Genomic DNA, 10,806 nt, shown 5'->3' with positions numbered 1-10,806 from the left:
GGGATTAGGGTAGCCACTGTGACCGGGGGGATAATGGGGACCAGGATGGGGATCAGCCTGGTGATGGGCAGCGAGATGATCACCAGGACCAGAGTGGCAACGGGCAGCAAGGTGATGCTGGGGACCAAGGTGGCCACCAGGACCGTGGTTGATGATGGGGACCAGGGTGATAATGGAGATTTAGGTGGTACTGGGGATCGGAGTGGCTACCACAACCAGGATGAGGACCAGGATGGTGATGAGAACCACTGTGGCCACCAGTGGTCCGAGGCACAAAGGTGTCTACTGGAACAAATATCAGGGTGTTCAGCAGCGCTAAGGGGGTCACCCGGACCAGGATGATGACCAGGGTAGTGATGGGGACTGAGGCGACCACTAGAACTAGGAATTGGCTACTGGGGCGGTATAAGTGCAGCGGGGCTGCTCTAGGGGGGAGTCTGATCTGTAAGTGGCCACCATGAATAACAAGTGGCTGTGTCTAATGAGTAACAGCACTAATGAGTAACAACATGTCCCTGCTCTGTTGAAGGCTGCAGCAGGAGGTCACCCTGCGGCTGGAGGCCGAGAGCACCCTGGCTGCGTACCGGCAGGTGAGGGCAGGGGATGAGACGGGGAGTGGGTGTCAACCCCCTTCTCTTGGGCTCCTGGGACAGGGCTGGGCTGGGATGGGATGGGATGACAGGAGATGTGATGGAGAGATGGGCAGACCCCCTTGCCCACCCTGGTGATGATCCCTCCATGTCACATGGTGGCAGGACGTTGATGCTGCTGCCCTGGCTCGCCTTGACCTGGAGCGTCGCGTAGGGTCCCTGCAGGATGAGGTGGCCTTCCTCCAGAAGGTGCATGAGGAGGTAACATCGCTGTGGTGCAGGGCTCCAGGGGTGGATCCATCACCTCACTGACCCCAGTTCTCTGCAGGAGCTGCGGGAGCTGCAGGAGCAGCTGGCCCAGCACCGGGTGCACGTGGAGGTGGATGCCAGCAAGCCAGACCTGACGGCAGCACTGCGCGATATCCGCACGCAGTACGAGGCCATGGCTGCCAGCAACATGCAGGAGACTGAGGAGTGGTACAAGTCCAAGGTGCAGGTGGCACCCTGTCCCTGTATAGGGTTGGCTTCTCCTGTGGCTGGGTGGCTCTATGGGACACTGGCACAGGAGGGCTGACCCTACAGTGTATCCCTTCCAGTTTGCAGACCTGACGGATGCAGCTGCCCGGCACGCAGAGGCCCTACGTGCAGCCAAGCATGAGGCCAACGAGTACCGGCGGCAGCTCCAGGCCCTCACCTGCGACCTGGAGGCTCTGCGGGGCTCGGTAGGTGCCAACCGTGGGGCATGAGGTGGGACGTATCCTTGGGTCGTGGTACCATGGGTGCCCAAGGAGGTGGCATTGATGAGGGCATCACGTCCCACGGTGGTCACCAGAATGAGTCTCTGGAGAGGCAGCTGCGGGAGCTGGAGGAGCGCTACGCACTGGAGACGTCCGCCTACCAGGACACTGTGGGACGGCTGGAGGAGGACATCCGCAGCCTCAAGGAGGAGATGGCGCGGCACCTGCAGGAATACCAGGACCTGCTCAACGTCAAGTTGGCCCTCGACATCGAGATCGCCACGTACCGCAAGCTGCTGGAGGGCGAGGAGAGCAGGTGATGGCCCCTCCCTGCCCCGAACCATCCCTGGGTCCTTTTGGTCCTGCTGGCTCTGGGGAGCACCCTGCAGCCCTCCTGCTTCACCCATGGGGCAGAGGGGACCCGATGCTCTCCCCGACGCTCTCGTTGCTCCCGCAGGATCACCGTCCCTGTGCAGAGCTTCTCCAACCTGCAGATCCGAGGTGAGGCTGCAGCTGTGCGTGGGATGGGGGTAGGATGGGCTGCCAGGTGCCTGAAGAGTTCCCTGCAGAGTCCCAAGGTGGAGGGGATGATATGCTGTGCTCACATTCCTAAGGCCAACTGCATCTCCAAGGCTGCATCCTCAGTGCCAACCGTTCCCCCAAGGCTAATCCTGTTGCTGGGGCCAACTGTGTCTCCAAGGCCAACTCCACTGATGAGGCTAATTGTATTCCTAGTGTTAATTGTGTGTAGCCAACACCAATCATGCCCACGGTGCTACCCTTATCCCCAGTGTCAACCATAACCAAGCGCCCAATCTTCCCCCAAGGATGCCCTGTCCCTAAGGCCAACCACATCTCAAAGCTACCCATGTCACCAAGGCCAACACCATTGATGAAGCCAGTCATATCCCCAGTGCCAACTGTGTCCCTAAGGCCAGCCACATACCAAAGCCGGACACATCCTCAGTGCCAGCCATGTCCCCAGTGCCACCTTCATCCCCAAGGTCCCCAGCCACCATCCAGTGCCAACATTTCTCCTAAGGCCAATAGTGTTCACTCTCACAGATCAGGATTTTTCAGCCCAACTAGATCCTTTTGCACCCCTTCAAGGTGTACGAGTGGAGGGGCCATACTGGGAGCACTGGGTCACCACCCTGTCCCGTCCATAGAATCATAGAGTCATAGACTGGCCTGTGTTGAAAAGGACCACAATGGTCATCCAGTTCCAACCCCCTGCTGTTTGCAGGGTCGCCAGCCACCAGCCCAGGCTGCCCAGAGCCACATCCAGCCTGGCCTCGAATGCCTGCAGGGATGGGGCATCCACAGCCTCCTTGGGCAACCTGTTCCAGTGCCTCACCACCCTCTGGGGGAAAAACTTCCTCCTAATGTCTAACCTAAACCTCCCCGTGTCCCCTAGAGACCAGCCTGGACACCAAATCTGTGTCAGAAGCTCATTTGAAGAGGAGCATTGTGGTCAAAACGGTGGAGACGAGAGATGGAGAGGTGGGAAGTCTTCATCCCCTCCATCCCCAAGGTGTCCCCAAACGGAGACACTCTGTCATGTGCACGGGTCCTGTTCCCAAGCATGTTCAGACAGACCTGAGTGGGGTGACAGTCCTCTTCTCTCTGCTTCCAGGTGATCAAGGAGTCCAAGCAGGAGCACAAGGAGGTGGTGTAGGTGTGCAAGCCACGGCCACGCTTGTAGCCATAGCTCTGTAGATCCCATGTGATGCTGCGAGGGAGCCCTGCAGTGGGGCTGGAGACATAGGAGAAACCCACCCTCATCTCCCCCACCATCCCATGCCCCAGGGACCCTTGTGTTGGTCCAGTCAGGACTGAGATATGGGGGCACTGCTCCCCACTTCCCACCTCGCTGGTCCAAGAAGCCACCTCGAGTGTCCCCACCATGTCCTGGGCATCCCTGGGAAGGCTGGAGGGGACATGGTACCGCATGGCCAGGGGTGTTTTACTGTTGCCGAGCAGCAGTTGGGCTTAGCCAAGAGGTGCAGGCAGGAGGAAGAGGAGGATGGAGCACACGGGGAGGCGGGTTGATGTTGGGATGGGGAGAAGGGTGATGGAGTGGGGTCTGAGCAGGGTGCCTGAGGATACAGAATGGTTGTGGGGCTGGAGCAGCAATGGGCACAGCAGCGTGGGAGTCCTTGTTGGCTTTTCCAGGACGTAGTGCCATGGGACTGTTTTGACCCTAATGGTATGCACCACACCAGAGATGAGGAGACGGTCCAGGGGGCTCATGGCCCGAGCCCAGCTCTGCATGGGCATTCTCGAGGGGTTGGAAGAAATCTGTTGTCCCTCAGCACCGTGTGGCCTCGTCTCCTGTGCGCTCTCCCAGTGCACGAAACCCACCTGGGGCCCCCGCAGACCCCATACTCACTTTGTTTTAGCCACTGACCATGAGCTAAACGTGCCCTGCTGCCACCTAACAGAGCAGCACCCACTCATCAGCACTCCCCTTACTCCAAAAGGTGAGCCCATGGGGTGCCACTGAAGTACTGCCTCCTCGCTCTACTTATCTCCACATCCCCCAGCTCAGCTCTGAGCTTTGCAGATCCTAATTCCACAGGGGCCATTCCCAGGGCAGGATGTGTTATGGGGTGATGGTGCCAGGGGTTACTTTGTCCCCCATGAGCTGGATGGAGCTTTGCAGCCCTTATTGCTACTGGATTAATGCCCTAACACTGCAACAACATGAGATGTGAAATAAAGTCTAACACAAGTGCTGTGTTGGTGGTCATGACTGCAACCTGCAGGACAAGCTGCAGAGCGTTTTTGGGTGCGTTTTTGGGATCAGTCGGGGCAGAGGAGCCCTTTGGGTGCCCAAAGGTTTCTCACTGTGGGACCAAGGCTCAGGGCTGAGCCCCAGGGCATGGCCAATGCATTCTGTCATCACAGAATATCCCCAGCTGGAAGGGACGTGAATCATTGTCCAACTCCCAGCTCTGCCAAAACCCTACGTCTAAGAGAGGTGTCCCAATGCTCCTTGAGCTCCAGCCCACCACCCTCTGGTGCAGAAGAAAAATATAAATGTTCAAACTCAGCTTTTTAAAAATGAGATTGCTCCAGCTGAGGATCTTGGACAAACACCGAGTGTCTTAAAATCCCTTTGGGGCACAGCTGGCACTGGCAATAGGAGGGTCCTTGTCACTGAGGTTGGCCTTGGTGGCTCTGCCTTGGTGGGTAGCTTTGGGCTGCGGTTGGCCTTGGGAACACAGTTGGCAGTGGGGATATGATTGGCGCTTTTTAAAAGGTAAGGAAAGCCAGAATTAATTGGAGTAGAACAGTCTGGACAATTACAGTGGCCTCTTAGAAAAACAACCCTAATAAATCACCAAGGTGGCAGAAGAACTCCATGGTGCTTAGCCAGAAAACGCTGCAACGGCTCCAGCTATTCACTCCAGAAGGATTACACTGAGGTTAGAACCCCACCACAAGCCTTCAGTGAAGCCAGGAAGTGGCACGGTGGTGGGAAATCCCTGCCACAGCGCAATGGGACTTTCCACTTTGGTCTTCATCACTGCACGACCCCGAGCGGAGGGTAAGAGGGGATTGGCAGCATTTCCAGCGGTCAAAACTTCATAAATTTCCCACAAGGGAACGGCGCGAGGCGTAAGACTGACACTAAATCCTCACAGGGAACCGCAGCACCCGCCAGCAGCAGCGGCACAAGTGGACGCCAATGAAGACGGCCCCGATGAGGACGTAGCTCACGCCGATGGCCTTGACGACGTATATCGTCTCGGGGTCGTCGAGCGAGCGGCGGCGCTGGGCCTCGTAGCTGACACGGAGCCGCAGGCTGGCCGCCAGTTTGCCCTCCTTCCAGCAGAAGTAGGTGCCTCTGTCGCTGAAGCGGACCCGCCGGATGTGCAGGTGGTTTCCGTGGTCGATGAAGACGCGCATGGTCCTGTTGACACCCACGAGGTAGCGGGAGCGGTAGAGCCGCACAGAGTCCTTGTCCCACGCCACGGCGTGCTCGGGTCGGGCCCCGGGGCAGGCGAGGACCAGATCTCTTCCAAGGGGGTGCTTGTAGAACTGCGTGGGGACGCGGGGCAGCCAGGGCTTCTGTCCCAGCTTGTAGATGACGTTGGAGATGGCCTGCACGCCTTCCTGTGGGTTGTCCTCCTGCGGACACGGGGCCACGCAGCTCCGGATCGCCACCTCAGGCTTCCGGCGGCGGCCGGAGCGCTGGAGCCGTGCAGGAACGGCCCTGGAGCCGCAGGAGGTGACGTTGGGCAGCGCGGTGCGGTAGCGCGGGTGCAGCCGGGCGCTGTGCACGTAGCAGAGCCCGATGCGCCGCTGCTCACCTCGCACCCCGCAGCGGTCACACGTGGTCCAGTCCCAGAAGGTGGTGAAGAGACTGAAGGCCTTCGCCGTGTAATCATCCTGGACGTGCTGTCCCGTGTCCAAGAACGCCACTGTGATGTGCTTGGTGGGCTGCACGTCCACGTCGTAGCCATAAAAAAAATCCCCTTTCTTCGTGCCACACAGGTAGTGGCCCGAGTCTGACACCTGGGCACGGAAAACGATGAGGCTGAACATCCGGATGGTGAAACGCTTCAGTACATCGGTGCCCACGTGGATGTGGCTCGAGTCGAGCACCATGTTGCCAGAAAAGTCTGTCAGGACGGTGGTTTCGTGGCCTCCCATGTTCTTCTGGAAATACCAGACGACGTTGGAGACCTGCTCGGGCTTGCAGTTGCAGGGGAGCTCGAAGGTCATGTCGGCCAAGTAGGCGGCGTTGTCAAACATCAGGAAAGCAGGACACACCATGCGCCTGAATATATCTTCCTTCTCCTCAATCGCAAAGGAGTGGAGAACATCTGCCATGCAGAGGAGAAGGACGGCTCCCAGCAGCCCCATCTCCATCCTCGCTGTCTGAGACACGGGCTCTAGAACCCGTCCAGCTGCTCTAGAACCTTTCCAGGTGTTTTAGAACGTGCTGTGCTATGGGGCAACCAGCAGAGAGCTCCATCACGTAGCATGGCCATGGAGGCAAAATGGAGGGGGGAACAAGGGAATCACTGTTGTTTTCTTGAAAAAAGCTAACGTTAAGGATTGCACCAACTCTTCTGTAGGCTTGGAGAACCTCCCTGTTGGCAGCTTCATCTGTAGCCCAGAACCAGAGGTTTCACACAAGATATTTGGAGTTCCATATCCTCCCTGTTGTATCAGTATCCCCCACTCTGATTTTGGGAGCCCCCAGGATCTTCCCTTTCTGTTTAAGACAAAAGGCTTTCTGTTAGCTTCCTGGCTGGCAAATGTTACACAGAGGCAAAAAGAGTGGCACCTACAACAGATTGCAGGGACACACACGTCCCCAAGATACATGCCACAAAACCAAGATACGTGCCAAGAGAAGCCTGAAATTAGGGGCCTAGAGTTTCTAGAGAAGGTGGGAGAGGGTGACTTATAGCCAGGCAGGGCTGACTCTGCCTTTTGCTCCTCTAGCTGGGCTTTTGAACAAAACGGACTTGGTAGTTGATTCTGAGCTGAATTCAAGGGAATCTGAGCAGTGTAGTACACACTGTGCTCTCCAGCACTCTTGGGAGATCTTCCCACACTAGACCTGCAGGAGAGTGTGGTGGGCAGGTGCTGAGCTGTACCATATGAGAGCCTTTCTGGAGTCTGCAGCCTAAACAGAATGGCTAATCAATCCAGACATGATAATACACAGCACTGGAGAATCCCTCCGTTATGCTGCTGCCTGACGGTTCCTTCTAAATTTCAATTTATGTAGGATTTAGGCAAACCATGGTCCAGGACCACGGGGTGACAGCATCTCTGAGGTTTACACCAAGCCCTGCTGAAAATAGCTGGTTGGGTCAATCCCAGAATTACCACCTTGCACTGCATTCCCACCCCCACCAGCCCTGGCTGTGTGGTTAAGCGTTAAATGTCCTGGATTACATTTCTTAAATCCAGAGTGACAATGAACAGAGAAGAAAAAGGGGAGGAACTACTTGGGTTTTGATTTCTCCTCCATACATGCCAGCCTAAATGTTCTTTCCCTCATTTATTCTCCTCACCTAAGAGATTCTTACAGAACTGTCCTGTGAGGACACCAACCCAGAGATCACAAGGAACACAATGTCTGTTCCTAACCTTTATTTGGCAGAACCACCGCTGCTCCTTCAGCTGGCCTGGTAGCATCTCATCAGCTCTATCACTCTCCTTTCCTCGGCTTCCTTCTGCAAGACGGTGTCGGTGGGGTGGGCTTCCCCCTCTGCTTTGCCACAGGGATGGCCAGGGGTCCAATAACCCCCACTCATGCTCTGCAGCTTCCTAAACAGATCCCTGGTGCTCTCTTTTTCTGACGTGCTCAGAAGATCCAGGTTTAACCCAAAGCGTTTGGTGCCAGAAAGGCTCTGTAAGATCTGAAGGACAGCATCTCTGTCTTCATGGCAGACGTTCTCTGCCAGCACGGTAAGGAACTCACCCAGGAGGCCAAAACCCAACTCGGCCTGAAAGATTCTGCTCAAGGCCTTCCCCTCCAGTTTAAGCAACAGCTGGTATTTTTCTTTTCCACTTTTTAAGCACCTGCGCCAATCTCTGTAAAATTCGGCAGAGGTTCCAGGCAATTGCTCCAGCTCCTGAAGGAGAAAATAACTGTCAAGTTTTCTGCTTTGTTCCTCACAAAGGTTTTTATTCCCCCCCCCTTATCAGTCTGTGGATGTCTGACGGATCCTTCTCGTACAAAGAGCTGCACAAAGCTTGTAAGGCAGCAACACGTGCAAAGAGACAAAGGGATATCAGGTTCATCGAGCCCAAGAGAAACCAGAGGACTTCAGAGAAAAATAAAGGAAGAGTGGGTGAGAGATGAAATGCAATGCACATGAACACAGGAACCCAAACACACTGCCCACTCTGGATCCATCATCCACTGAAAGGGATCTCTTGGAGACTGTGATAATTCCACAGAAATTTGGGTCCCTCTGAAGCAAACCAAACAGGTGAAGAGAAAAAAGCTAAAGGGCTTAAAACCCAGAAAACAAATTAATTTATGCATCCTCTATATAAACTCTAACCCTATATAAACACCCTCACACACTGTCTCGTAACGTATTGTGACATACACACCCACAATCCAGCACTCGGACTAAGAGATACCCAGCTCAATGTGGCATCTCCAGATAAAAAGAAAGCCTGTTTATACCATATGTAATTGCACTGCTGAACTCATACTGCTGACTGGAGAAGGATTTAAATGTTTGGGCTTTTATACAGATCCTGGGAACGAGGTGCAGCAGCATCAGGCAGTGTCTAAACACGAAATGGAGAGGCCCTGGAGATCTGAGCCTGAGCACTAATGGGATTAAGAACAGCATTTGCTCTGGGGAGATCACTGCTCAGTCCAAGCGAAGACAAAGCTGCCTTAGAAGAGCTGCAAAAAGGATCTCACCATAAACAGGCAAATGAAATTCACTGTCAAAAATTTCATGCAGAACATTTCCAGCTGGGGAACAGTCCAGAACAGACTGCACCACCGCTCCCACCAGGCTGCAGTCCCACTGCCATCCTGCTGCTGGGCAGCCAGGAGTCACCACGGGCATTCTGCCGAAAACACCAAAACAAAGCCAGCACTGGGGGTTAACAGGAAACCAACTGAGAGTAAAGTGACCATTTTTTATTTCTGCAAATCTGGTGGGTGCCTGCATCAAAATAACCCAGCACCAGAGTGGGAAGGGAAAGAAGGGAAGATGGAAGCGCAGAGTCCTTCCATTCCAGAAGACATTCAGCTGATCAGGACTTGGAGAAAGCCCACTGATGGGAGCAGGACAGATGTCAGCCCATCACACATAGCCTGGGTAGAAAATAATTTTTCACCGTTTCCCAACTGCAGAACTAAGGATGATCCAATGACCTCATCGGGCAGCGGGTTGGAAACAAAATAGCACTTTTCCATATCATGCATAATTAAACTGTGGGGTGAAGAAGAACTGGCTCCGTTCACAGAAGATGTGTTATCTGTGGCCATTAAACGCAGCAATCCAGATGCACAGCCTGGCTCTCAGTCTCCAGGATGCAGCCAGCTGGAGGAGCGTGGCCAAGGGAGGGCACTCTTCCCCAAGAATCCATTTCTGGCCACTGTCAGACACAGGGCACCGAGTCTTTGGTCTTCAACTCTTGATGCAGACACAAAAAAGGAGCTGAGACTGAACCCTGCAGCTCAGAACTGGGGATTCTAAGGGCTTGTTCACATGTAGAAATAATTCTGAATAGCTCTTGTGCATTAAAGTAACACCCAAATTATTCTGCAGTAATATTTAGACGTGGGTAAAGCCCCAGAAAGCATCTCCCTCACCCAGGGCATCTCCCTCACCTGCGGTATCTCCACCTCGGTGACTTGCTGGCCCCTCGTGTGGCCTGCACAGGGGTTCCAGAGCACGTTTCTCTTGTTCCCCATCTTGTCCTTCTTCTCTAGAGGCCTCAGGTGTGATGCCAGCACGATGTCCCTGCAGGGAATAGGAAGAGGACACAAGGTGAAATACATGGGTGATGGAGTTGGCGTTTCTACCCAACAGCTTCCGCAGCAGCCAGGGCCCAAGGACTGGCCGGACACTTCTTCCTCCAGCACTTTTCCTGGGGTACAGTGAAGATTTTGTATCTTTAGGAATTCCACAGAAGTCCTCCATTCTTACAGGCATTCTTACTCAGCCACCCCATTACACTGACGTCTGTGACTAATTGCAGCAGCCCGGACTCAGCTCATGTCATTCTTCTCATCCCGTGGGATGAACGTCTGTGCCTGACATTCGTTAGTCCTCCCAATAACGAGATTTTCGAATGGGTTCAGGGCTCTGCTGGCCCTCACAAGTGGGGGAGCAGCACCCACGGAGAGAAGCTGTTCTGTTCTCCTGTGGATGACTCCTAGCTGCTGACACCACAGCGCACTGCGGATTTTGTGAACTGAGCAGCAATGTGATTTTTGTTCGTATTCTAACAAGAGAACTGCAGCAGAGTCCTTTTACAGGGATAGGGGAGAAAGCAATGCCATCAATTCAGGCAGAATGGGGCTGCCAGCGCCATGTGCTCCAGCACTGGATAAGTCTATCAGGGGGTGGTCAAGTCCTGGATCCATCTATGGATCTTTCTGTGGATGTGAGGGGATGGGGATGCGGTGGAGGGCGTTAGGAGTGTCCCACATTCCCTGCCCAGAAGGAGCTTCTTGCATCCTAGATTGCAAATCTGCTGATGGATGGAGGAGCCGCCGAGCTGCCATTCAGCAGAACCTGGGCAGAATCACAGAGTCACAGAACGGCCCGGGTTGGAAGGGAGCTCAAGGATCACGAAGCTCCAACCCCCGCCACATGCAGGGCCACCAACCTCCACATCTCACAGCAGCCCAGGCTGCCCAGGGCCCCCATCCTTGCTGGCCTTGAACACCTCCAGGGATGGACGGGGATCCACAGCCTCTGGGCAGCTGTTCCAGCACCTCCCACTCTCACAGCAAACAACTTCCCCTG

General features: G+C 54.8%; 3 protein-coding genes across 3 annotated transcripts in view; 1 reads left to right on the top strand and 2 right to left on the bottom strand.

The window, feature by feature from the left end:
- The window catches only part of GFAP (glial fibrillary acidic protein), a 6,306-nt gene extending 2,239 nt beyond the window's left edge, over positions 1 to 4,067 (top strand). The window contains exons 2-9 of the mRNA XM_003213006.4: positions 530 to 590; positions 756 to 851; positions 919 to 1,080; positions 1,187 to 1,312; positions 1,423 to 1,643; positions 1,785 to 1,828; positions 2,745 to 2,830; positions 2,964 to 4,067. Coding sequence (XP_003213054.1) covers positions 530 to 590; positions 756 to 851; positions 919 to 1,080; positions 1,187 to 1,312; positions 1,423 to 1,643; positions 1,785 to 1,828; positions 2,745 to 2,830; positions 2,964 to 3,005 — 838 coding nt within the window. The 3' untranslated portion in view covers positions 3,006 to 4,067. The remainder of the gene's footprint in view (positions 1 to 529; positions 591 to 755; positions 852 to 918; positions 1,081 to 1,186; positions 1,313 to 1,422; positions 1,644 to 1,784; positions 1,829 to 2,744; positions 2,831 to 2,963) is intronic.
- Positions 4,068 to 4,209: 142 nt separating this feature from the next.
- On the bottom strand, positions 4,210 to 7,341 carry FAM187A (family with sequence similarity 187 member A). Its single transcript, XM_010724452.2, has one exon. The coding sequence runs from the start codon at positions 6,206 to 6,208 to the stop codon at positions 4,964 to 4,966; it is 1,245 nt and encodes a 414-aa protein (XP_010722754.1). The 5' UTR covers positions 6,209 to 7,341; the 3' UTR covers positions 4,210 to 4,963.
- Positions 7,342 to 7,432: 91 nt separating this feature from the next.
- Positions 7,433 to 10,605, bottom strand: CCDC103 (coiled-coil domain containing 103). The gene is made up of 2 exons (XM_031557045.1): positions 9,663 to 10,605; positions 7,433 to 7,932 (listed from the first exon to the last, which is right to left on the bottom strand). Exons 1-2 carry the CDS (start codon positions 9,831 to 9,833, stop codon positions 7,474 to 7,476), a joined length of 630 nt encoding a protein of 209 aa, XP_031412905.1. The 5' UTR covers positions 9,834 to 10,605; the 3' UTR covers positions 7,433 to 7,473.
- Positions 10,606 to 10,806: the final 201 nt, after the last annotated feature.

The sequence above is a fragment of the Meleagris gallopavo genome, chromosome 29 (genome assembly GCF_000146605.3).
Source record: "Meleagris gallopavo isolate NT-WF06-2002-E0010 breed Aviagen turkey brand Nicholas breeding stock chromosome 29, Turkey_5.1, whole genome shotgun sequence".
In the NCBI taxonomy this organism is placed as follows: domain Eukaryota; kingdom Metazoa; phylum Chordata; class Aves; order Galliformes; family Phasianidae; genus Meleagris; species Meleagris gallopavo.
This window is presented reverse-complemented; position numbering and strand designations above follow the sequence as displayed.